This window comes from Antechinus flavipes, chromosome 2 (assembly GCF_016432865.1).
Source record: "Antechinus flavipes isolate AdamAnt ecotype Samford, QLD, Australia chromosome 2, AdamAnt_v2, whole genome shotgun sequence".
In the NCBI taxonomy this organism is placed as follows: Eukaryota; Metazoa; Chordata; class Mammalia; order Dasyuromorphia; family Dasyuridae; genus Antechinus; species Antechinus flavipes.
In genome coordinates, this window is record NC_067399.1 from 612,225,350 (window position 1) to 612,253,296 (window position 27,947).

Below are 27,947 nucleotides of genomic sequence, written 5' to 3' on the forward strand. Positions count from 1 at the left end.
CAGTGACACATGGATCCTAAATTTCCTGAAAGCAGGAAAGATAGGGCACGGAGAAGACAGGGTTTCTGAAAGGCAAAGTGGCCTTGTTGGTCTCTCAACTCTGACTGCTGTGCAACCAAATTGCTAATGTGAAGCATTTTTAATACTTGGAAAATATTTTCTTTCTATGATCTGAATATAGGTCATGGAAAAAATCTGAAGTTCCTATTCTTTGAAGCCACTGAGAAATAGAATAGGCTTTCCACAGAGAGTCGTGGGTTTCCTGAAATGAAGTTATTTGGAAGTTAAATGCTACAGAGAAAATAAAGATCAAAGGCTGACAACATGATCTGAAAATTTATAATTCTATTAATATTATCTATATTGCTATTAATGTTAATAGATGTAGGGATCCAAAGAGGGGAAAAAAGCTTTTATAATCATTGAATGAGCAAGGCTTCAGTCAAATTGAGACCTATTGAAGACCTTTGCTTAAAAAAGCCAACGTCTACCATTGCATTCAGGGCCACCTCCTATTGTCCTGAAGTATATCTGGCTGTGGGACCCAGATGGCTCTGGAGGGGAAAGTAAAGCAGGTGATTTTGTATATCCTTCCCTCACTGAAATCCAACTCACTTTGCATATCATGACATTACCTCCTTGATGTCCTGGTGCTCTTCAAAAAAGAAGGACAAACAACAAGAAATGTAAGTGAGATGCTGTCAACTTTTTAAAAAATCAGAAAATTTTGTTTAATCTGTGGAATCATAATTTCTTCCATCTGTCTATTGTTAGTTTATTTTTAATAGCTTTTCTTGACTCCTGACTATTAAGTCAACAAATAAGTTTATAAAACTTTAGAGGAGCATTCATTTAAGAGCCATATTGATGCTTAAAGAATAATCATTTATACTTTATTCAATAAAAAGTAATGGAAAACAAAAGCAAAAGTTAAAAGTTAACTAAAAGTAAAATCTTTTTTTAAAAAAACATATTAGATTATAATTAAATTATAATTAAATCTACTATCTATATTTTTCTCAGACCGTTCCCCCCACCCAAAATGGATTCCACAAATATTTATTGAGAGCCTATATATAAGACATCATTAGGTACCTTGCACCTGTATAAAGAAGAAAAATTACATGCTTAAGAAGCATCTATTCTACTAGGGAAGAAATGACATACAGACAGATAAGTATAATATAAATGATAGATATAATGGGGCCAAAGAAAGTTCCAGACACAGTACTCCAGGAAAATCTGAGAAGGAAAAGAACACTTTTAAGGGTAGAAGGAAAGTAGTGCATTCCAGGTGAGAGATGCCTGCTGACACAATGCACAGAGGCAGGAAATACCATGCTGAGGTCATGGAAATGATCACAGTTAGTTTGACTGAAATGTAGAGTGCATGAAGAAATGTAATATTTAAAAAAAAGTTACAGTGATAGTTTAATGCGAGGCTAAAACAATTGAATATTTTGAAAACCCTGATAAGGATAGACTGAAAAAGATTGAATATGGAAAAAAGCAGGCCAATTAGAAGACTCTTATAATAGTTCAGGCCTGAGGTAATGAAAACCTTAACCACAATGGTGGTAGCATGAATCAAAATAAGGGGACAGGTTTAAGAGATGTTCTCTGGAGAGAATTTCCAGGACTTTACTATTAGATATTAACAGTAACAGAAGAAGGGTATAAAAAGAAATCAGAGATGAATAAGTTTTCAAACTTATGTAACTGAAAGTTGGAAGTTCAGTTATGGACATTTTGAGTTTAAAGTGTTAGTAGGACATCCATATGTCTAGCATTGGAGATATGGGATTGGAATTTAGGAAAAATATTAGGCTTAAAGATATACTTCTGGGGGGAATGGCTGAACAAGTTATGGTATATGATTGTCAAGGATAATTTTCAAAAAACCTCAGAAAGATTTACATGAATTATTGCAAGGTGAACAGAATCAGAAGAAAGTACACAGTGACAGCAATGGAAGAACAACTATGAATGACTTAACTATTCACAGCATGATCTAAGACAATCCCAAATAACTTATAATGAAAAATGTTATCCACTTTCAGAGAAAGAATTGAAAAAGTCTGAATCCAGAAGAAAAAGGAATTTTTTGACTTTCTTTGTTTTTCTTGTTGGTTTTTTTCTGGTTTGTATTTTCTTATGCAACATGGCCATTATGGAAATATGTTTTACATAACTTCATAAGTATAACCTATATCAAACTGCTTGCCTTTCCAAGGAGGGGGAAGAAGAGGAAAGGAGGGAGAGAGTTTAGATTTCAAAATCTTTAAAAATGCATGTTAAATTTTTTTTTACATGTAATTGAGACAGAAGTAAAATAAAAGACACCAAAAAAATATAGTTCTCAGGAATCCTCTGACTGAGGTAATAATTGAACCTAATGGGAGTGAATGAGATCATTAAGGGAGAGAGTAGAGAGAAAGAAAAGGACCTAAAACAGAAGCCCTTGAGGGGGAGTGGGAGAGAAGGAAGATAATCAATCAATAAAGTATACTGAAAGAAAAGGAAAGAAGTAAAAAAAATTTTAAAAAGCAGTATCATAGAAGTTAAACCAGGAGAAAACATCCAAGAGAAAGAGGTGGGCAACAGTGCTGATACTGATAAAAGATCAAGAGGAATAAAGATTAGAAAAGGCCACTAGATTTAGCAATGAAGAGATTATTTGTGAGAGTTGTTTTGCTAGAGTGGTAAAAAGGATGCCAATTATAAAACTTTAGACAAGGAAAAAGTATAAACTACTCTTTTAGGAATTTAGCAATAAAAGGGAGAAGAGATAGTTGATAACTTAGGAGATGATAGGGGCAAGGGAAGGCATTTTTTTTTTAAGGAGGATGAAGTATAGATGATTTTCCTGTTTGTCCATAAAAGAGAAGAGCCAATATATGAAGAGAAGCTGTAGATGACAGTGGAAATGAGAATGATCAATAGGTCACTCAATGGAGTAATTTCTCAAAAGAAATAGGAGGTGATAAAGTAAAAGATTTATGTGAAAGGGTTAGCCTTTTCAAGGACAATTTTATCCTCTGAGAGGGACATGAGGGAATTTGATAGCAAGGACATGACAGCCAAGAATTTGAAGTTCTGTCCTATGGATGAAAGATTAACCTTGTTCATTTTCATCCCAAAGAGCCAAAGTCAAAACAATTGTCAAAACTGCTGAGCAAATTCAGGCTAGACATGAGGAAAAACTTCTAACAATTACAACTAGTGAAAATAATCAGAAGTTATGTGGTCCAAAGCACTACCATCACCTCAAAAAGCTGATTGGTTCTCTTTTTTGAGGTCTGCAAGCACAGGATGGATGACCACTTATTGGGTATGTTATAGAGAGATTCCTTTAATGTATGAGTTGGCCTACATGGACAGCAAGACCCTTTTCAACTCTTAAATTCTGTGAATCAAAAGTTAGATGATAGCTAAAAAACAAAACAAAACAAATGAAATTCTGAACTTCAAGAAGATAAGCATGGCAGCTTCCAGGAATGAAAGGATTTTGGTCCCACTGGATTTGCTATGAGAATTCTCAAGAACAGCTAGAATACTGTATTCCATTCTGAATATCAGAGTTTTTAGTAAGACCCTTGACAAGCCAGCATCAGAAGGGTAATAAAGAAGTGAAGGGGTTTAAGTCTACACTATATGAGGATCTGACATGAAGAAACTAGAGATATATTTAGGGGGAACATCATACCTGTTATCAAGCATTGGAAAGCTGCCACATGGAACAAGGACCTTTTTGGCCACAGAGGAAAGAACCAGAACCAATTGTTGAAAGTCAGAAGAAAAAAAGGTGAATTTATTTTCATATAAAGGAAAATTTTCTAACTATTAGCACTGTTAAAAGTCAGACTAAGCTAACTTGGGAGGTAGTATATTTCCTTCACTGATGGGATCCAAGTTGAAGCCAAATTACTATTTACCGTATATAATGTAAACAGGAATTCTTTTTAGGGTATAGCTTGGCCTAAATGATTGGTGGAGTCCCTTCCAATTCTAATCAAATTCTATGGTCCTGTAGATAACATCAATCTTCTCAGTGAAGTGAAAGACAAGGTCATCCATTCATAGAGAGGACCCAAAACAGAGTGCTGGAGATAGAAGTGTTAGAGAAAGTAATCTGAAGCAGCTGTTGTAGAGAATCTGACAGGGAGTCCATCAGAAATGAAAAAAAAAAAAAAAAAAAAAGGAACAGAATTAGAGCAAGGAGGTCTTCAGAAGTCACATTCAAAGGTGAAAGAATTTTTTTTCTTCTGCACCCCACCCCCCACTTCCTCAGTCCCTCTTTCCCTGAAACCTTCACTTGATTCTGAGGGTAAGATACATACGTGGTCTGGAGACAGCTGTGGATCGGATCCAGGAGAGAAGACAATGGCTGAAGGGCCGAAAGCCAGAGTTGCTAACGATGTGACTCAACATTCTGAGAGGCGTAGACTAATCAAGTTATCTGCAGGTTCTTTTTCTTTTAGATAAAGGAAAACAAAACAAAACAAAACCAAAAGTTTGTTACAGGTTGTCATCTCCTCTTAAGCTTCTTTATGGGACAAGCATCTCATCCTGCTGCTTCATTCCTCTCCATCCCAGAGATCAGCACTCAAAGGTCTTGGAGATGAGAAAGAATGAATCAGATATTTCATGCCCACTCCTCCCACATATGGGTCCAACCCCAATAAGCAAATTCAAGTTAAAGAATGATTAAATCATAAGAGTTAAAGCAGACCTGAGAGGTTATCAGCCCAAAACTGAAGCATGATGGTGCTATCATTAAAAAAGATATCAATAAAAATAAGACTAAAAAGAAAAGTATAGACAATTATAAAAATAAGAAACCAAGGATGGGCAGGAATTCAATAAGCAGGAAGAGGAAAATCATAGCAATGGGCAAAAAGAGGAAAAGTGTCAGGACACATATAGAAGACATAAACAGTTAATGTAGCTACAACATAGAGTATCTCAAAGAGATGAAGCAGGAAAAAAGGCTAGGTCTTTGGGTGGCACCAAATTATGAATAACTTTGAATGCTACATCACAGAACTTTAATTTTACTCTGCACTAATAAGGAAGATTTTTATTAGATGAGTAACCTTCGGTGATAAAACACTACCATGGCAGCAACAAGAAAGGCAGATGAATGGAAGGAGAAAGTAGAGAGAAGAAGACCAAATAGAATCTCAAAATATACACAGACAGAAGAGACTGTCACTGTTATTTCCTTACATAGAACACTGGGTATTGAGATGGCAGTTGTAATGATTCCACTATTGTCAATGAAAAGAACATAATCATAAAAATACCAACTGCTCTTTTACATATAAATGTTGTCCTCTATCTATGCATACTTCACAAATACTTTCAGTGTCCTAATTTGGCTAAATCTCACACCAAACTTTCTACCAAAACTTTATTCGCCCTTTACTAGCTTTTCAGTGTTCTGGATGATGATATCATTCTAATTTTCTATCCTCTTGCTGATGTATAAGGTTTTATAGGCATTCTGAATCTGTGTTCCACTTGGCAAAGAGATAAAATGCTTGTAGAGGTAGTTTCTTTCTTTCTTTTTTACTGAGGCAATTGGGGCTAAATGATTTGCCCAAGGTGATACAGCTAGGAAGTGTTAAATGTCTGAAGCCAGATTTGAACTCGAGTCCTCCTGACTTCAGGGCTGGTGCTCTATCCACTGCACCACCTAGTTGCCCTATAGAGGTAGTTTCTTGGCTATATCTATCTTGTTACTCTGGTGTCTATTCTTTTATCAACTAAACTTTCACATTTCTTTGAGTTACCAGTTCATTAAACAGATTAGGGGTGGAGGTGCCATAATTATAGTCTCTTCTCACCTTTATTCTTTCTTCTGATGCATTGGTTTTGTTATCTGCTTTACTTTGTTAATGATCTAACTAAACAGAGTCTACTGATGCTGAAAAGATTCAGCACATTATTAACATCTGTATCTAGGAAGATAGTCAATTTCATTTTCTATGATATCTGTGCCTGTCATGATAAAATTCCAATTGTCAAACACATATTCAGGGTACACAGGCTCTAGGCTTTTGAGTAGCAAATTTGTGTGTGTGTTTAAAAATAAAGCAATTTATTTACTTATACCTTTAAGCAAAATAATCATGGCATAAATAAACAAGTCTAAGTGAACCCAAGTGATAGGGATACCCAACAATCCCTTTGGGGCTGGGTCACAGGCTCTCCATTCTATCTATTACTGAATATACAACCAAGGAAGGAAACATTGATTTTTGGCAAAGAGAAGTGAGCTACAGCCTGGGAAAACTTCACATTTTTACAATCTATAAAATCTATCAGGGTTGGGGCGGGGGGTGGGGAGGGAAGAGGAAGTTGGTTCCTGATGTGCTGTGAGGGCTAGCTGGCCAGTCATGAACCTCAACTAGCTGCTACATGCTCAGGTCAGCCTTTTTTCCCTCCATATTCTCCTTGTCACATCCTGGGGAAAAGAGAAGGAAGAGAGAGACAGTGGGAAGGATGGAGAAAAGGATTCTTGGAAAATAGGATTCCAGTTCAAGACCTAGAGGGCTCAGTAGGAAGGGGACCATAGTCCTGGAATATTCTCAATCAAGAGGTTATGATCTCTGCAAAAGGGTCTTCCAAGGTTAACTCAGCAAAGACTTCTATTTCTTGGTTGTAGTGGGATTTGATGGGGCAGCGCAGGCTGAGGAAAATCAGGCTGACATCTATGTAACACCCATTCCTTAGGAGGCAAAGGGCAGTGATTCCAACCCTTTCCACCCACCCACTCTTCTCGGCCCTATCCAAAACAGAGTCCAGATGATTTACTTTCAAAGATGGTACTTTTGATCAGAACATCTAAGCACACACGAAGCATGTATACACACACTGCCTGCCAAAGCTGAGCAGCCCAACCACACAGGAACCTGGAGGGTCCCCATCCTAGGCAAAAATGGCTACCCCTGATTCTAATTTTTCAGCTCACCTCAACTTTCAACAGATGGCAGGACAGATGAGCACCAGCAAGCCACAGATGATCTAATCATCTTGGGGTTCATAGTCTCTTATTTCTTGATCCTGAAAGTCACTTTTTGACATTTTGGGGACCATCTTCCACAATGCCCACCTTTGCATTAAAGCCACATGCTGAGTTGGTTTGAGGGCTTTTTCTTTACTAATTCATATGTTGCCATACATCTTGGTACATGTACTCCTCCAATTATCTTCTTTTTGATCATTTGGATTTTGTTGTTATAAGCTAGGCAAAACAGATGTCTCAGAATACTGAAAATTTGTTTCTTATTTATTTCTCAAAGAAGATACTATAAGCTCCCCATTTTCTGTGTCTTTATGTCTTCTGACTTCTCTTTTAAGGAGAATGTCAATTCGGTGGGGTTGAGTTTCTCCAGGAGCACTCATTCAGAAAACAAAACTTTCATACAATAGTAACAGTTTGCAGTTTGTCTACAAATTGTGGTTTTGGTATGCCAAAAGCACCCTTCTGACTGCATATGTATAAAGAGGATAGGCATTATGATCAAAAAATTCAGCACTTAAGGAGCTAACTTAATAGAAATGAGGTTCTCCTCACTTGGCTAGGTCAGTGCTCAAATAACAGATGGTTTATACAAGAAGTAGATTCAAAATCTTTCCCGTTTGTTTACAAAATGTAAAATAGATAATTCTGATTATGTTAAATTAAAAAGGTTTTGTCCAAAGAAAGCCAATGCAACCAAAATTGGAAGGAAAGCAGAAAACTGGGGGAGAGGGAGGAGATTTATAGCACATAGCTCTGATAAAGGCCTCATTTCTCAAATATATAGAGAACTGAGTCAAATTTATTTTTTTTAATTTTTAAAGCTTTTTATTTTCAAAATATATGCATGGATAATTTGTCAACATTGACCTTTACATAGCCTTGGATTTCATATTTTCCCCTCCTTCTCTCCACCTCCTCCCCTAGATGGCAAGCAATTCAATAGATATTATATATGTTAAATCTAATATGTGTAAACATAGTTATACAATTCTCTTGCTGAACAAGAAAAATCAGATCAAAAAGGAAAGTAAATGAATAAAAAAACAGAATGCAAGCAAACAACAACAACAAAAAGAGTGAGAATGTTATGTTTTGATCCACATTAAGTTCCCACAGTCCTCTTTCTGGGTTAGATGGTTCTTTTTGTCACAAGATCATTGGAACTGGCATCAGTCATCTCACTGTTGGAAAGAGTCACATTCATCGTCATATTGATCATCATATAATATTGATGTTGCCATGTACAATGATCTCCTGGTTCTGCTCACTTCACTTAGCATCAGTTCATGTAAGTCTCTCCAGATCTCTCTAAAATCATCCTTCTGATCATTTTTATAGAACAATAATATTCCATAACATTCATATATCATAACTTATTCAGCCATTCTTCAACTGATGGGCATCCACTCACTTTCCAGTTTCTTGCTACTATGAAAAGGGCTGCTACAAACACTTTTGCACATGTGGGTCCCTTTCTTTCCTTTAAGATCTCTTTGAGATACAGGCCCAACAGAAACACTGCTGGATCAAAGGGTATGCACAGTTTGATAACTTTTTGAGCATAGTTCCAAATTGCTGAGTCAAATTTATAAGAATATAAGTTGTTACCCAGCTGAAAAGTGGTCAAAGAATATAAACAGGCAGTTTTCAGAAAAAGAAATCAAAACTATCTACAGTTATATGAAAAATACTCTAAATCGCTATTGATTAAAGAAACACAAATTAAAACAACTCTGAGGGACTATCTCACACCTATAGAGTGGCTAATAAGACAGAAAAAGAACATGATAAATGTTGGAGGGGAAGTGAAAAAATGAGAACAATTTGGAACTATGCTCAAAGGAAAATAAAACTGTAAATACACTTTTATCCAGCAATTCCACAATTAGATCAATGTCCCAAAGAGACTGGGGAGGAGGAGGAGGTAATAGAGAAAGGATCTATTTGTACAAGGGTATTTATAGCAGATCTTTTTGTGGTGGCAAAGGAGTAGAAATTGAGAGGATGCCCATTTAATGGAGAATAGCTGAGCAAGTTGTGATAGGTGATAGTAATGGAACAATATTAGGCTATAAAAAATGGTAAGCAAGGGGCAGTTGGATGGCACAGTGTATACAGCACTGGCCCTGAGGTCAGGAAAACCTAAGTTCAAATCCAGCCTCAGACATTAGCTATGTGACTCTGGGTAAGTCATTTAACTCCAATTGCCTCAGCAAAAAAGAAAAAAAAAAAAAAGATGAGCAGTATGATTCTAGAAAAACCTGGGGAAAGACTTACATGAGCTGATATAATGAGCAGAACCAAGAAAATATCTTATACAGTAACAGCAATATTATACTATGAATTGTGAATGACTTAACTATTCTCAGCAATACATGATCCAAAAGACTCCCAAAGAATTCATGCTGAAAAATATCATTCTCCTCTAGAGAAAGAAGTGATGGATTCTGAATGCAGACCGAAGAATGCATTCCTTCCTTCCTTATGACTAATACGGAAATGTTTTACAGGATTGTACCTATATAACCTATATCAAATAGCTTACCATCTTAGTGGGAAAGGAAGGATCAGAGAAAGGGAGAGAATATGGAACTCAAGATTAAAAATGAATGTTAGAAATTGATTTTACATATAATTGAGGAGAAAATAAAATATTATTAAGAAAAAATAATTGCTAAGTCTGGGAAATTCTCAGTTACAATTAAGCTGAATGCCTTTAGGACAGGAACCATTTTTGATTTTAAGTTTTTATCCTCACAGCTAAGTACAAGGCCTGGCATGTTATAAGTGTTTAATAAATGCTTATTAATAGACATGTATACACAAAATGCAGAATTATAAAAAGAAAATAAAAACTTTTCCAGCTATGCAAAAGCTGCCAGAGTTTGTACATGTGCATAACTTTTGAGAACCCAGGATTACCTCCCTAGCCTGACAAGACATTAGATTTGGGCTTTTATGACAGATAATATTGTTTTAATAGTACTTATTTCAAAACACTCTAAATTCAAATTACTTCTGCAAAGCACTGAGTTTGTTAGGAATCTGGGGTATAAAAACAAAAGAAAATTTTTCTTAGTGAAATACACAATGTGAAAAGGCTTGGTTCACACTGAAAAAACAAAATGTATTAAAAATATATCTGTATATGTATTGCCTAGATTATGACATGTAGTTAGATAAGCAACCCATGGAAAAAACCCATTTAGAATGTGTAACTTGGATGAATGATTTAAACAAATAATAACAAGGTTCTAGAAAAAACAAAAGGGAAAGAATGTGCTTTCAAAAGTCAAAAGTGTTTCAAAAAAGTTTATAATATATAAAAATGATACTTAAAAGTTAGCATCCTTAAAGGAAGAAGGGGGTAAAAAAAAAAAAAAAGGATTCTTTTTCGTCAGTTTTGCCAGTTTGATAAATATAAGGTTGAATCTCATGTTTTAATCTGCATTTCTTTAATTATTAGTGGTTTGAAACATTTTTCTTATAGCTAGAGACAACTTGCATTTCTCCCTTGAAAACTGTGAGTTCATATATCTTTGACCACTAACTTGAAAAAAAAAAGTTTTAAAGGACTACGAAAAACACAACAGAAAATGGCAAGTGGTAATAGCCCTTGAATAGCTCTCCTAAACAACAAATCTCCTACTCTTTAGTTTTTCCTTCCAGTAATATCTTAAAAAGTCCTTCAAATATGTAGATCCCCAGCTTAAAGGTGTGAATCAGTTTCCCATATCTTACAATATAATACAAATCTTTACTCTAACTTTTCAGGTTCTCTTCAACTGGCACCAATTTAACTTTTTAGTCTGATTTCTTATAATGCCCTTCATATACTCTACCTCATAACTAAATCAAACTCCTAGCTATTACCTGATCATGTCCAGTTATTTTCTTTTTTAAAAAAAATTTTAATAGCTTTTTATTTACAAGTTATATGCATGGGTAATTTTAGAGCATTGACAACTGCCAAACCTTTTGTTCCAACTTTTCCCCTCCTTCTCCCCACCCTCTCCCCTAGATGGCAGGATGACCAATACATGTTAAATATGTTAAAGTATAAGTTAAATACAAAATAAGTATACATGTCCAAACCGTTATTTTGCTGTACAAAAATAATCGGCCTCTGATATATTGTACAATTAGTCTGTGAAGGAAATCAAAAATGCAGGCGGGCAAAAATATGGGGATTGGGAATTCAATGTAATGGTTCTTAGTCATCTCCCAGAGTTCTTTCACTGGGTGTACCTGGTTCAGTTTATTACTGCTCCATTGGAACTGATTTGGTTCATCTCATTGCTGAAGATGGCCAGGTCCATCAAAATTGATCATCATATAATATTATTGTTGAAGTATATAATGATTTCTTGGTCCTGCTCATTTCACTCAGCATCAATTCATGTAAGTCTCTCTAGGCCTTTTTGAAATCATCCTGCTGGTTATTTCTTACTAAACAATAATATTTCATAATATTCATACACCACAATTTATTCAGCCATTCTCCAATTGATGGGCATCCACTCAGTTTCCAGTTTCTTGTCACTACAAAGAGGGCTGCTAAAAACATTCTTGCACATACAGGTCCCTTTCCCTTCTTTAAGATCTCTTTGGGATATAAACCCAGTAGTAACACTGCTGGATCAAAGGTATGCACAGTTTAATAACTTTTTGAGCATGGTTCCAAATTATTCTCCAGAAGGCTGGATGTATTCACAATTCCATCAACAATGTATTAGAGTCCCTGTTTTCCCACATCCCCTCCAATATTCCGCATTATTTTTCCGTCATTCTAGCCAGTCTGACAGGTGTGTAGTGGTATCTCAGAGTTGTCTTAATTTGCATTTCTCTGATCAATAGTGATTTGGAGCACCTTTCATATGGCTAGAAATAGTTTCAATTTCTTCGTCTGAGAATTGTCTGTTTATATCCTTTGACCACTTATCAATTGGAAAATGGCTTGATTTCTTATAAATTAGAGTCAGTTCTCTATATATTTTGGAAATGAGGCCTTTATTAGAATCTTTGACTGTAAAAATGTTTTATTGCTTCCCTTTTAATCTTGTCTGCATTGGTTTTGTTTGTACAAAAACTTTTGAATTTGGATAATCAACATTTTCTATTTTGTGATCAATGATAATCTCGAGTTCTTCTTTGGTCATAAATTCCTTCCTCTTACATAGGTCTGAGAGGTAAACTATCCTGTGCTCCTCTAATTTATTTATAATCTCATTCTTTATGCCTAGGTCATGAACCCATTTTGACCTTATCTTGGTGGATGGTATTAAGTGTGGGTCAATGCCTAGTTTCTGCCATACTAGTTTCCAATTTTCCCAGCAATTTTTTGTCAAACAGTGAATTCTTATCCCAAAAGCTGGGGTCTTTGGGTTTGTCAAACACTAACATTAAAGTTATTGACTGTTTTGTCCTTTGAACCTAACCTAGTCCATTGATCAACTAATCATGTCCAGTTATTTTCAAACTTCATACATTTGTCCAGGCTTCCCTTCTGTTCCTACAATACACATCCCTCTTCATTGCAGCTCATCACCTCTTCCATTCCTTTGCTGATTGGTTTTTTATCAGACCTATGACTTCACCTTGAAGGAACTTCAAATGAAAAAATCCCTTTTCCAAAGCAGATAGGGACTGTTTGTTCTTTAAGAGATACTCTGAAAAGAGTTCCCTGAAACAGTAAAAGGGCAAGTGACCTGCCCAGGACTACAAGTCAAGATGCAGAACTTGCACTCAAGTCTTCTGAACAGTCTAGAGGACTGGATTCTTTTCTATACTCTACATCTTCCTGACCCTTCTTCCAGTACTGATTCTGGTTCTCCTCTGTTTAAGCTTTCCCAAGTCACTTTATTTGTTCCCTTTCGTTCCCATTTATTCTTCTGTCAGGGGTCTCTCAGAATCATCTTTGTATTCCCAGTTCTGGCACAGTACCTTGCTATACAAGCACTTAATAAAAAATGCTTGGATTGAAACAAAATTAAAAAAAAAAAACTGGAGGTTTTTAAACATCTAGAAGTATTAAGAAATAGTGTACTGGATGATAAAATCTGGAAAATTGTTTATTGAGCTCCATGATGACTCTAAAAGCAATTTATTCAGTAATCATTAAGTGAATTGGATAATATGTTTCAGTCAGATGTTCAGTGCCAATGGCATCGAGGACTCCCACCATTTTTGAGAATCTAGGTGTCTCTGTTTTCCACATGCATATCCTTTACGTTTATATTAAAACCCTATTGAATCAAATGCCACCTCATTCAGGAAGCTTTCCCTGAGTTACCTATCCTCTTTCTACCAGGATCTCTCTTAGACTCCCACTATGATTTCTTTGTACTTTTGATACCATGTTCTGCTCTGCATGTTTTTAGCTTATTTTCTTCCAGATAATTGAGAGTAGGGGATATATCTTATTCATATTCTTCTCCCCACCCCCATCTCCCAAATAGTAATTTTGTAGATAAGAAATGTACTCTTAACTTTCACAGTTACAACTGAATTTTGTTGCTTTTCCATCCAAATTGACTTTGTATTATTTTTTGTTTCTGCTTTCGTTGCTCTTCATCCTCATACAAGTCTTCTTGTATTTTTCTGAATTTTGTACATTAATTATCCTTTATAAGGCAGTGAAGTTCTCTATTCTTTATTCCATTTTCACATTTGGCAAATCATTTAACTTCCCCAGACCTGAATTACCTCATTTATAAAGTGAAAGAGCTAACCTACATCTCTAAGAACCCTTCAAATTCTAAATCAATAAACAAATATTATGTACCTACTCTGTGTCAAGCAGTCTACTAAGAGCTGGGATAAAAAAAACAAAACAACAGTATCTTCTTCACAACATCCCATTTGAGCTACAACCTATAATTGCTGCCTATTGTTTACTGTATCAAGTTTAAACTCCTATGAGACAAACTTTCAAAGTCCTTGATAATTTAGTCTCACTGTAAATACTCAATTTACTTCTTAACAGGAGTCCCCCACTAAAATAATTTCAACTTCTTTATTGCCCCTGGCATATTCTATACTTAAACATTCTCTATATATGTTTAAATGCTTTTTTTTCCTCCATGGCCCAGTTCAAACCCATTCAAGGCTGACTACTTTCTTATCTTTCCAATCTAATCTCAGACTGATCATTTTATAGGTGCTAAGCTCTAGTCAAACAATTCTACCCATATCCTATATATTCCCCCTCCACTCTACCATTCCTTATGCCTAAAAAGCTCTTCCCTCCCAAATTTCAGCTGTCTCTTGGAAAACTAGCTACTTTTCAAGTTCCAGTTCTAAAATCAGCTCTCCACAAACTGTCCCTAATCAACCACTCTCACACAGAAGTTCTTTCTTTCCTCAAGGCAATTCGTTAAACAGATTGTCCAAAAATGGCATGGTACTGTTTTCTTCCTTGCCTGACTGACAGACTACTTCTTAGGGATGTCACAGAGTGAATCTTTATTTCCATATGGGTTGGTCTAGATGACTTGTGAAGTCCTTCTCAATACAAAATGTCTGTGACTTAAAAAAATAAAAAATAAATGTACTGTGCTGGGCACACAAAAATGACATCCAGGAGTCTTCAAGCCTTGAAGAGTACTTTTGACCCTTCTTCGGCTCTTCTCTTCTGTACCACAGTGACCATTTGGTACTGCGGATTTGGGAACACACCTGAATGTCCCAAGCCCTTCCCAAAATATAAGCTTCCCTGAGCGCAAGGAGCATGGTTTCTATTTGTATACCCCCATCTCTCTTGACACTCTCTGCACAGCCAGCTAATAAATGGGTGCTAAATGACAAGCATTACCATAGATTTTTGGAGGGTGGGATGGGATGAAGTCTTTTGATTTCATCAATGAAGGATTTCTTGGTAACCTCTACCAATTTTGCAGTTGTAACTGTTTGCTGAAACTGAAATTTGTCATCCTGCAGGTCTATAGAACAGAGTCCTTAAAGGAATTGCCCAGGTAGATCAGACCATAGTATCTAGTTCCAAAGTAAGACCTTCAAGCCACTGCCTCAGAAAAGTCCACTTTTCAGCTAAATAAAATAAGTAATGGACAATGCTAGAACTTGTTTTGTGTGATTATACATATTTGTTACATAGAGTTTGCTTTTCTCTCTTTTTCAGGGGAAGAAGTGAAAGGTAGGAAAAGTGCATTTTCATCATTGAAACAAAAATAAAATCACATTAATAAATAAGCCACAGGGAGGTTCACTGCTCAGAGCAGTGAACCAGAACTACCAAACCAGAATGTAGTCAAGGTCAAATCAAAAGCCCATCTACAACTCGCACCAGCCAATATATTATGTTCTGACAGACTGAAATCCTGAACTTTTCTCAATGAAATATAGTTAGTAGACCGAGTGGTAAACGAGGAGGTTTGTTGGAACCTGAGCTTGGAGCTGACCCTTCAAGAACAGTCTTCTCCTGGGTCTCGGTTCTTTCAGCAGTAAAAGGAAAACATTGCATAAGTAGTGGTTCTCAAAGTATGGTCTGGAGAATTCCTGGGGATCTTTGATACCCTTTTAGAGGGTCTACAAATTCAAAAATAGTTTTTATTTCCAATATGGTAAATGTCTATAAATATAATCCAGATAAACAAAAATGCTTTGGAGAGATCCTCAATAATTTTTAATAGGATAAAGATACTGAAAACAAAAGTTTTGAGAACCACTGGTATAGAGTGACCTTCTAGCTCCAGGTCTAAAAAGGAAGACAATGTTTCAATTCTAAAGCAAATGACTGGTTCCTTAGAAAAGGTATTTTGCACTCAGTTTACTTAGAGCAAATAGTTTTTGATATCGTGACTAAATTGACTATTTCTCAATTCTATTCTTTAGGAATTCAAAACGGTCCTTATCTCAGTCATTTAAACAAAGCATTAAATTTCACTCCAAACCTTTTCATAAAAACCACTCATTAGAGGCCTCTCAAAATAGCCAACAAAAGGTAGACAAGGGCCTGTCTATCACAGATGCTCAATGCCCCAAATCATTTTCCCCAGCCCTGCTTGCAGTTTCTGGAATAGATGACTAGACTCTCCCATCTCCATGCTATTTCCCCATATCTTTCCCTCCTTCCTTCTACCTTAGTTTCCCTGATTTCTCCAAGACTCGACTCAAATTCCACCAATTCCCAGAAGCTATTTTTTCCCTCCCTCCCTCTTTCTCTCTATTCTCTTTAGTGCCTTCACTTCTCTGCATCCTTTCCATGTACTCTTGGAGTCTGTTCTTTTTTTTTTTTTTTTTAAACATGTAAAGGTGTGGTTGTGTGTGTGTGTGTGTGTGTGTGTGTGTGTGTGTAGTTTGATAAGTATATTTCCATATAATTTATTTCCTTTAGCAACTACTTAAACATATATATTGATGACTATATTTCAATATAACGGTCCTTTTTCAGCCAAGATTTTTACATGTTTTTAATAACTCTATTTCAATATAATAGGTGGCAATGAGTCACTTAGCAAGCCCTACTATGTGCCAGGCAATACCACTCTTGATCCAGTCCGATCATGAAGGCTAAGATTGCCAAGTTACCTGCTCGGCTCTTGGATGGGAGACTGCCGAAGAGCGTCAGGTGCTGCAGGCTTTTTTTAAAAAGAAGCAGACGGGTGGATCAGTGGATGGGACACTGGTCCTGACATCAGGAAGACCCGAGTTCAGATTCAGCGTCCGACACTAGCTGTATGACTTTGGACAAGTCCCGTAACCTGGTAGCCTAACTCAGAGAAGAAGTGGCCAACCACCCCGTATCTTAGCCAGGAAAACTTCACAGAGAGTATGGTACACAAAATCTCCACCAAACAAATGTGACAGCTCCTTTAGCCGGTCCTCCTTAGCCCTCAGTATCTGCCGCTCCATTTAAGAAATTCGTTCTAAGCGGTGGCACGGGCAGCGGTCAGCAGCACCATCAAGCCGTGAGCTCCAGATGCCAGGCCCATCTCTGACCTCCCTCGGCCTCCGCACCTATCCATACTCAGACGACCCTCGGGTTTCAGAAGAATGTATGGGGAGGTACCTAAGCAGGGCCCCCAGGCCGCCTACGGGGACTGGCCCGGGGAGCCTCGGAGGGGAGCTGCCTCCTCGAAGTTTACTCCTGCGCTGGGCCCAAGGCTAAGGGCTGCCGCAGCGCTGCAGCGGGATGGACGAGGCAGAGGCTAGCGGGCCGGCGGTCCCTGGGTAGCACGACCCCAAGGCCATGCTCTCGCCCCGGCAGCCCGAACACTCGCCCATCCGACCGCCTAAGTTCTCTTGGCTGCACATGGTCACCGCGGCTGAGCCCCCAGGCCTTTTGCCTCCCCCAGGATTCTCTTCCTCCGCTATCCCCCTCCATCCCGCCGCATGCGCCTACCCAGGGCCCGGTGGGGAGCATTCCGGCCCGAGCCCGGTTCCTCTTCCCCCGAACCAGCCCGCTTACCTGCCTCCTCAGCCGCAGGCCTCCCCCAAGGAGGGACTGAAGGCTCCCTCTGGGCGCAGGCTACGTCTGCTCGGAGTCCACGTAGAGCCACGATTCTTAGCGCGCGCCGGGCTGCCCCGCCCCCGGCCGCCGACGTCCCGCCCCTGGAGAAGCTTACGCCAGCGGCGCAGGCGAAGTGGAGATGCAGCGTGAGCGGCTGCGGCTCCAACGTAGCCCTTTTCTGAGAATGCACGACTCTCCACGTGGCGCGCTCCGCCCTTCTCTCCTCCCGCCCCCGCCCTTTCGGGGGTCTCTAGACAGTCGGAGCCTCGGACTCCGGCGGCACTTTCTTTTTCAGGCTGCAGACTGGACGAATGAACCTTTGGGCTCCGGGGATCGGCGCCTTAATGGTCATGGAAAGAATACCCGGGTCCCGCTCTTCTCATGTCAGGGGACCTATTTTCCCTTTCATCCACCAACAATACCGACCTACTTGAGTGCTGAATGCCTATTATTGCCTTTATTTCGCGAGTGGGAAAATCTTGCAGCAGAGAGGCAATGACTTCTCCCTGGGTGACAACTCCAGAGATCGCTACGATTTCCGACTGAAACTCAGTTTCTCAGTGCACTGCTCAGAAGAGACTATATGGACAAAATATTCGGGTCAAAACATACTGTATTTCCTCCCTTGCTGGGCGATTCTAACCCCATCCCCTCAGTCTGTTTTTTTGTTTGTTTGTTTGTTTTCCATTCTTGCCACGTCCCGAAGTGTAAATCCTCCAGAACTAGATCCGCGCGGTGCAAGGCAGGTGAAGTCCCTCGGTCTCGGCATCCCGTCTTCCCCTCCTTACGTAGGTCATTTCTTGCTCCTTTGACTCGAACTTTGCTTTTGTGGCAAACGGGATCCTTGAAGATCCTTCGCTGCCACCTGTTTATAGTAAGTGGATAGCTCCTCCTGCACAATCTATAAGCCAAGAAAAATGGCTCAGAAGTGTCTCGTTTGGGGCGTTTTACATTTTATTGGTACCTGTACGATATCTCCCATATAGGAGGGGCTCCACAAAGGCTGTCAAAAATGTAATGGAAAATCCCTTTGGGAGAGTGAAAGAAGCTTTAAAGTTCACAGATAAAACCTCAACTGACAACATGTATCTCCCTGTTAATTCTTCCTCCCGTCTTCCAACCTCATTACTTTTGAGGGCAAGACCATCCTTCCGGTATCAACACTTCGATCAGATTCCTGTAGTCTTTTTATGCAGTTCTGAACGGAATAAAGCAGTTAATAGTTAATTCTCTTTGGTTTTCTTTTTATTATTTTTTCTGGTGTTTTTTTAGAGTTTTATCGGGGTATTTATAAGGAATATGGCCTCCTTTTGGACCTAACACATTATCTCCTCACAACTCTTGTTTGTTCATTTCTTTTGACCCTTTATATTTGGGGGATGAAAAAGATTTGTACTCATTTATTTCTGTTAATTTATATATCTTGGATGTTGAATCCACAGCAGAAATATTTGATTTAAAAGAACTAATTTCTTTTTTTAAATAGCTTTTTATTTAGAAGTTATATGTATGGGTACATTTCTAGTATTGACAATTGCCAAACCTTTTGTTCCAATTGTTTCCCCTCCTTCCTTCCACCCTCTCCCCCAGGTGGCAGGTTGACCAATACATGTTAGATATGTTAAAGTATAAATTAAACACAAAATAAGTATACATATTCAGTTATTTTGCTGTACAAAAAGAATCAGACTCTGAAATAGTGTATAATTAGTCTGTGATGGAAATAAAAAATGTAGGCAGACAAAAATATAGGGATTGGGAATTCTATGTAATGGTTCTTAGTCATCTCCCAGAAGGAACTAATTTTTTTTATTATTATACCTTTTTATTTATAAGTTATATGCATAGGTAATTTTACAGCATTGACAGTTGCCAAACCTTTTACTAATTTCTTATGCCATATAGCATAATAAAGGCAAAACAAATGTGACCTAAATATTGAAAAACATTAAAAAAAATCAAAATCATTTCTTAAGCATTTACTCTGTGTCAGGCACTGTGCTGGAGAAGGATGATACCATGAGAAGAGAAATTAATTTTTTTACCTCTAATTTTCAAATTTTAATTTTTTTCTAATGGCATGTGAAAACAATTTTTAACATACACTTCTAAAATTTTGAGCCTCCAAATTTTCTTCTTTCCTCAATGAGAAGACAATTTGAAATTTTATATATGTGAAGTCATGAAAAACATTTTCACATTAATCATGTTGTGAAAAAAGTTTTTTTTTAAAATAAACTTTAATCTTCATTCAGAGTCCATCTGTTTTTTGCTCTAGAAGTGGCTAGCATTTTTCATCTTAAGTCCCTCAGAATAGTCTTGGATCACTGTATTGCTGAGTCTTTTAGGGGTAGCTAGGTAATAGAGGAGACAAAGCACTGGTCTGGAGTCAGGAAGACGTGAGTCCAAATCCAGCCTGAGATACTCAACAGCTTTGTAACCCTAGGCAAGTTATTTAATTCTGCCACAGTTTCCTTATCTGTAAAATGTGCTGGAAAAGGAAATGGTCAACTGCTTCAGCATCTTTGGCACCAAAAAACCCTCCAAAAACAAAAACACAAACTACAAACCCCAAATGGAGTCACAAAGAGTGAGGCTTGACTGAAAAAACAAAAAGCTAAGTCATTCAGAGTTTATCATTGTATGAATATTGATGTGACTGTGTACAACATTGTTCTGGTTCTGTTATACCATAGTTCTCTTTTATTGTCCTGACTCAGTTTCCCTAATTATCCTGACCCAGTCCTGACTCAGTTTCTCTGCTTCAGTCAAAGCTCAGTGCTGCAAAGCCTCCTCTCCCTCTTTATCAGAATAATTGATAAGAATAAAGGATCTTATGTTTTAGAATATCAGAATGCCTCTCCCCATCCCAAGCTATTAGAATGTTAGATACCCTCTTATCAAGATGCTTCTCCCCATGTTCAGGATGCTTCCCCCTGATTATGTCATCTCATCTCCCGTGGCTCACTCCACCCTATCACAGTCCCCTTCCTGCTCTCAGCACCCTGACTCCGCCCTTGCCTCAGTCTATTGAGAATCACACATGTATATATGTTATTGAGAATCACATTGTTTGCTGGATTCTTGGAGACGATAGTCTCATTCAGCCCTGGGACCAAACCATGAATCCATTTGGTTCCAGTAATCTCTCCATTTAATAAATTATTAAATATTCTCTAATTTCTATCTTGCTCAGTTTCTCTGGCATTACAGTTCTACTCCACTTGGCATCAATTCATGTAAGTCATTCCAAGTTTTCCTGAAAATATCCTGCTTGTCATTTCTTATAGCACAATTTCATTCCTTCAAAACATATGCCAATATTTGTTCATCCATTCTCCTATTGATGGGCATTAGGGGATGAATTTTTAAATAAAAGAAGCAATTACAAATGATAAATTAGATCATTTTGATTACATGAAAAACTTTTACATAAACAAAATGTACATATCTACAATAAGAAGGGAAGTGGTCAACTTGAAATGATTCAAAACTTTGCAATAGAGAGAAAAAAATATGAGGGTAGGAAGTGGCAAGACAGCAATTGGGTTCAACCAACACATGGATTATACCAAGGGGAAAAAATATGTTTGAAGAGAATGGAAGTAGGAAAAGGAGGATATAACATCCAACTAACACTCCAACTTGTTTTGTGTTCATGCTTGTGGATTGTAATGCTACAATCCCCCCAAAGGGAAATTAGCCCAGGATCTAGGGTACCCTGAGGATGTATTTCTTAAATGAGCTCCTCATCAATGTGCTTCCCCTTAACAGCTAAAAGACTCAATAGTTTTTTTTGCTCAAAGCAAAGGTATTTGCTAAAATGGTAGAATAAAAGCAGTAGCCACAAAGTCTGGAGTTAATACATACAGTATCTATGGGAAGAGGACACATTAATAAGGTACAAAAATAGTGATGCACACATGTAATATTCTTGGTTTTCTGAAGATCTTGGAGCAGCCTTCTTTTCAGCCAAGTGATTACCACGAGAATAGCCAGGTGTTAAAGTCCAAATTCTTTATTGTCTCATTTAAAATCTAGTTTCCTTACCTGGGGACCGGTATAGTTTTCTTGAGGTCTTGGTCTCAGTGGAGAAATGCAGGAGGATAGGCCAGCCACCATGGTAGTGTGAAATGAAGTGAATGTCTTTGGTTCTTCTGAGTCTCTCTCTGAGCCCTTCTGAGTCTGTCTCTGGCTCTGACTCTGGCTGAGTTTGTCGCTGTTTTATATGCTCTATTTTGAGTATAAACTAATCATTATATCACTAGGAAACAATTATTTGTTGTAAGATTAAATCAATCATACTGAACTTAGAGAACTATTAATCACCATGCTAAACTAGATAATCATTGTCTCATCAATTCCACTGAATTAGCACCTTGTAAGAATCCTTATTTTAAGTAGAGAATTCTGGCCCATAACACACACAGATCAGAATCTCCTATAGTCAAGGCCTTTCATTCCTCTCTAATCCCTCAAACTTCATGGCATCCTTTGTGAAACCCAACTTTCCATTATCAGAGGGTTTTTTTTTTTTTTCATTTCTTCTATTAGGATCAGGGATTATGCTTCATGAAGTTTCTTTCAGATTCAAGGAACTATTTGTTTCAATATTGTTTGGAGACTATTTCCTTTAGCTGTATCTGGAATTTTCAAAATGACTCTCCCAAGTGTTCTACAGGATTATCTCTTTGTGGGTAGTACTTCTGCTGATGGACATTGTGGGATAGGATACTGAAGCAATAGGAACTGAAAGAACTTGGTTCTCAAAGATGAAGATCTGTTTTCTTCTTTGACTGCTGGTTACTGCCATCTACTATTTCCAGCTCTTAAAATGTCTACAAGATCTAGCTATTTAAAGCTTCCAGGAAAATGGCTTAATTACAGCCTAGATAATAGCATTACATAACTCTTCATCCATTAGCTCCTTATACCAAATGAAATCATGAATCCACACCATCTTCAATAAGGTAAATAGCAATGTGTTTTATTTTATTTTTCCTGTTGTGTATAATAAAGGCAGAAATGACTGCTAGACAATGACTTGGCTTCCTCCCTTACCTTTTTATTTTCATGATAGATCAAGATGGATCTAAAAATCCTAATCCTAAACCAGGTAATTAGCTGGGTAAAAGGACTATGATTTTGAATCAAAATAAAGGATTAAAGATTTAATTTTGGCCTTCAGGCACTGTGGCCAGCACTGGTAATCTGAATGTGATCTGGCTGCGACAAAAAAATCTGACAAGCTGCCTTTACTAGACTACAAGGTCTTCTAGTTGCTACTTGACTGCATGCCCTCCATGATTACGGGCAGAGAACCTCAAAGACATGAAGCTCAGAAGCAATGAGCAGGAATAATTACCTATGAGAAAATACAAAACCTGTAGCATTGATGTGGTGTGGGAAGGGGAAAGAGATCCCCTCAGCTCAGAGACGCAGGTCCAAATGTGAAGGAATTCCCAGACCCTAAAATCACCTATCTCCCCCATCTTCCCCTCCACAGGTAAAAGTTTTTGCATGTTTTTTATGTCAGATAATTTACCCCATTCTACTTCTCACAGTGCATTCATTGTTTCTCATCCCATAACATTTTTTTTAGATAATCATCCCACTATATTCAATTCACACCTCTGCCATCTCTATGAATACTCCTTCTAACTGCTCTAAATTTTTTTAGGAGTTACAAGTATCCTTTTATCGTGTAGGAATGTAACTTTTATTTAACCTTTAACCTTATTAAATCTGGTATGATTTCTCTTTCCTATTTATATTTTTATGCTTCTCTTGGGTCTTGTATTTGAAAGTCAATTTTCTACTAAGTTCTGGTCTTTCCATCAGAAATGTTGGAAAGTTCTCTATTTCAATGAATACACACTTTTTCCTCTGAAGGAATTTATTTTACTGGGTAGATGATTCTTAGTTATAATCCTAGTTCTTTTGATTTCTGGAATATCATATTTCAAGCCCTCTAATTCTGTAATGTCTCCTAAATATTGTTATCTTGATTGTGGTTTCATGAAGTTTAAATAGTTTATTTTTGGAGACTTGCAATATTTTCTCCTTGACTGAAAGCGCTGGAATTTGGCTATAATATTCCTTGGGAGTTTTTGTCTTGGTATCTCTTTCAGGTGATAATTGGTGAATTCTTTCAATTTCCATTTTACATTCTTGTTTTAAAACAGTACAGTTTAACTTGATAATTTCTTGAAAGATGATGTCTAGGCTCTTTGTTTTTCCTTTGGATTATGACTTCCAGGTAGTTCAATAATTTTTAATTTTCTGGATCTTTTTTCCAGGTCAATTGGTTTCCCAATGAGATATTTCACATTTTCTTCTTTTTCACTATTTTGATTTTATTTTGTTGCCTCTTGATGTCTCATAAAGTCATTAGCTTCAATTTGCCCAATTCTGTTTAAGCCCAAATTTGAACTCAGGGTCTTTCTGACTATAGGGCTGGTATCTTATCCATTTAACTATGCTCAATTCTTTTTAAGGAGTTCAGTGAATTGTTGTACCTCTTTTTCCATTTGGCCACTTCTGCTTTTTAAGGAATCTTTTCATTGGACTTTTGTGGCTCTTGTGAATTCTCTTTTATTCTTTGAACTATTCTATTTAGGATGTGATTTTCTTCAGTATTTTTTTGTGTTTCCATTATCAAACTGTTGACTATTTTTTTCCATGATTTTCTTGTATCACCCTCATTTCTCTTACCAGTTTTTCCTCTATTTCTTACTTGAATTTTTAAATCCTTTTTGAACTCTTCCATGGCTTGAGACCAATTCTTATTTTTGAGGCTTTGGATATAGCAGCTTGGTTTTCTTTTGAGTTTATGTTTTGAGCTTCCTTGTTACCAAACTTTCCACAGTCAGGATCTTTTTCCTGTTGTTTGCTCAGTTTTCTGCCTATTTCTTGACTTTTAATTCTATGTTAAAGTGGGGCTCTGCTTCTGGAATAATGAAGGAATTGCCCTAAGCTTCAGGTTTTTTTCTGCAGCTATTTTCAGAGATAATTCTGGGAGCCTGTAAGTTTATGGTTCTTCTGAGGTGGTATGATCTAGGGAAAGGTGTTTTTGCTGCTCTTCTGGTCTGTTAGCAACCACCAAGTAATCTTTTCTACTTTAGAACTTTTACCAAGGTACCAGCTCTCTACAAGCTCTGGTGTGTTAGTGCTCCTCTGTGCCCTGGAACTGTGACCTAGATACATGCATGGGCAATACAAGAGAGATATGCCCCCCAATGCCAGAAAAGGAACCTCTATAATCCCCTTCTGACCAGTTGTCTGACTCCTTTATTGTTTGTGGGTTAAGAGGTCTAGAAACACAACTACTGCCACTGATTCAGTTGCTCTCATATCCTACTGCTGATTTACTGGGGCTCAGCCTGAACTCCACTTTTACTCCAAGGCAAAAGACTTTTCCTGCAGACCCTCTAAGTTGTGTTGGGCTACAAAATTGGTTCATTCTGTTCTTTTGTGGATTCTGCCATGTTAGAATTTGCTTTGGGGCATTATTTAAAGTTGTTTGTAGAGGTTTTAAGGAAAGCTCAGAAGTCTCTACTTTTTCTTCACATTTTGGTTCCATCTTTCCCATGTAATCTCTTCATTGACAAGTTCGGTCATTTCTTAGTCCTTATCCTTTTCAATCTTTTTAGGTGTCATTTGACACTGTTGTCATCTCTCTTCTGTGGAACTCTCTTTTCTGGGTCCCAGAATTTTGGTCCCAGTTCTCCTGTCTGATTGCTTTTGGTTTCATTTGCTAACTTATCCCTATTACAATTTCTAATTGTGGTTATTATCTAAGGTTCTTTCTTGGGTCCTTTTTTTCTGTCTATGCTGTCTCTATTAGTGATCTCATTAGCTCTCATGAATTTAATATTATCTCTTTGCAGATAACTCACTTTTTTATTATTCAAAGCACATCTCTCCCTTGAGCTTAGTCCTCTATTACCAATTGGCTATCAGACATTTAAAACTGGATGTCCTGGAGATAACTAAACTCATCACACAGAAGGCAGAGTACATCATATTTCCTCCAAACCCACTATTCTTCCAAATTTCACATTTTTGTCAATGGTACCACCATTCTCCGAAGTTTACAACCTCAGCATTTTCCTTATAAAGCATAAAGGAAAGAGTATTCAATAAGGAAGAAATGGTCAACAGTGTCTAACACTGCAGAAGGATCAAAGGATGAGGATTAAGGAAAAGTCAAAGGAAGAGTTCTTTGTTGACCTCACAGGGAGAAGTTTAGTTGAATGGTGGGGCAGAAGTGAGATTCCAAAGGGGTTAAGAAAAGTAAATGGGAGATGAGAGAAAAGCAGTAGATATATAAAGCAAAATAGGGGGAAAATGAACATTTAAATATTTTTTAAAAATTATTGGGTTTATAATAAATTTAAGTGTCAAAAAAGAGCATTTCTACATATACTTGTTTCTAGAAGCCATGACTTTCTAAAGGAAGCCTAAGATGGTATTAGCTTTTTTAGAGGAAGGATATAGATTGTGTATTATGCAAAGTATTGATTCATAGTAAGATTCATTTTCATACATAATATTTTTGACTTGATTGGTTAATTCCTAGGTATTTTATGCATTTTGTAGCTATTTTGAGTGAAATTTCTCTTATTGTATCCTGGTTTTTTTTTTTTTTTTAATTATAAAGACATTGCTTTCTAGCAATGTCTCCCATGTCTTATAAAGCTAGTTGTGTTTGAGGGTTTTTTTTTGACCCATGTAAAATTTTAAGTTAGCCCTATTAAATTTCATTTTATTAGATGTGGCTCAATGTTTTAAGCTATCAAGATCTTTTTGGCTCCTGACTCAGTCATCCAGTATGTTAATTTTTCTCCAAGATTTATGCAAAGCATGTCATCTTTTGATGTTTGATAAGTGTGTCATCTATGATTTTATCCAAGTAACTGACAAAAAATGCTAAATGGCCAAGGATCAAGTAGAGATTCCCGGATACTTTTCTCTGGAGATTTTGAATTCAACTTTAGGAATCAAAGGAACAGATTTTAAAGGCAGAGTATAAGAAGTCAACTATTTCAAAAAAATTTTTTTCATTTAAAAAAATATGTTAACTACAACTTAAGATAGGTTAAATGACTCGCCCAAAGTAACAAAGGTAAATTAATTAATAATGAGTAAAGTCAGGACTCAAACTTAAATTCAGTCTCCCCCCCCACCAAGTCATTTAGTATTAAATACTAAAATTTATATTCCCTGACCTTTGAGGAAAGGAGGCAAACAAACAAGATGGCCTTGTTGAGATTGTGCTCCAGACAGTGAGGAAAGGGAAAGAGAATTACTTTTCCCATTGTTGTGTTGGAAACAAAGAGTAGTCCAGAATGGAGCCAAGATGGAATGTCAATACTTCTTTGTTTTGAGCACTGAGACCTTTTGCACTTGATGACAGTTACTGTCACATGAAGTAAACATTAACTTGTTCTTATTCATGTAACAGATAACATGAAAATGGTTTTGGGTGCCTAGAAGCTTTCTCCTTTAAAAGGATATTTAACTCAACACTATGCCTACATAGTGTTTTCCTGATTTAGGCCTATGTTCCAATACCAATGAAGATCAGCAATTATTGGGCAGCTACTAATTGCAGAGTGGTTCCCAGGGCGGAGCAAGGACACAAGAGCTGCCTGGAATCACATGGCCAATACATGGTAAGAGGTTAAAGTCCTTTCAGCCTCCCAGTCTAGCCAGTCTATTATGCCTTGCTGCCATTCATCTAGAGCTTTACTAGAAAGAATTCAAGGTGAGGGCACTTTTGTTATCTCTTTTCTGAAATATCATCATACGCAAAGACTCCTTCCCTCCTGCTCCTTAAATGAAGAAAACAGTTTTCCTTGGTCATAATGAACAAACAGGAATCAGTTCTATAGCATATGTAGGAAGGCCATCTGAGCCCTCACTGGGAAAAGTCAAATGTGATTCTCCTTTCTTCAGCTCATTTCTAAGCTGAGAAAGAATAATACACACAGAAGGACAGCAGAAGTGCTCAAGCTTCTTAGGGATTCCTTTTCTCCATTCAATGCCCCCAAAAAGTGAGGAGAGCTGAATATTGATGTCCATTTTCTTTCTTTTTGACTCTTTGTAAACTCTGGCTTCTTTGTGATATCAGTGAAGGACACAAAAGTTGTCAAAAATATTTCTTCCACAGATGAGGGTAACTGCAGAAAGAAAGAAATGATAGGTCAAGTGGCTTGTTGGCTCAGGCATATCATTTCAATTTGAATCTACAAACATTTGTTAACTGCCTAGGTGCTATGGATATAAAGAAAATATGAAATGCCCCGGCTTCAATAAGCTTACATTGTACTTAGGATATATAACCTGTCCCAGATACATAAACACAAAGTGCATACAAAGTAGAATGGAGTTGTTTCAAGAATAATGGCATGCCAACAAGGACCAGCAAAGACCGAAGGAAGGAAG

General features: G+C 37.3%; 2 protein-coding genes across 3 annotated transcripts in view; both read right to left on the reverse strand.

Moving 5' to 3' along the window:
* Nucleotides 1–17,561, reverse strand: part of ALDH18A1 (aldehyde dehydrogenase 18 family member A1) — a 56,868-nt gene extending 39,307 nt beyond the window's left edge. For both annotated transcript variants that reach the window (XM_051981752.1, XM_051981751.1), the window contains exons 1-2: nucleotides 17,457–17,561; nucleotides 4,341–4,474 (exon numbers count right to left, since the gene is read on the reverse strand). In XM_051981752.1, coding sequence (XP_051837712.1) covers nucleotides 4,341–4,431 — 91 coding nt within the window. In that variant the 5' untranslated portion in view covers nucleotides 4,432–4,474; nucleotides 17,457–17,561. The remainder of the gene's footprint in view (nucleotides 1–4,340; nucleotides 4,475–17,456) is intronic.
* Nucleotides 17,562–22,464: 4,903 nt separating this feature from the next.
* Nucleotides 22,465–27,947, reverse strand: part of TCTN3 (tectonic family member 3) — a 41,709-nt gene continuing 36,226 nt past the window's right edge. Inside the window, exon 13 of the mRNA XM_051981753.1 lies at nucleotides 22,465–27,682. Coding sequence (XP_051837713.1) covers nucleotides 27,455–27,682 — 228 coding nt within the window. The 3' untranslated portion in view covers nucleotides 22,465–27,454. The remainder of the gene's footprint in view (nucleotides 27,683–27,947) is intronic.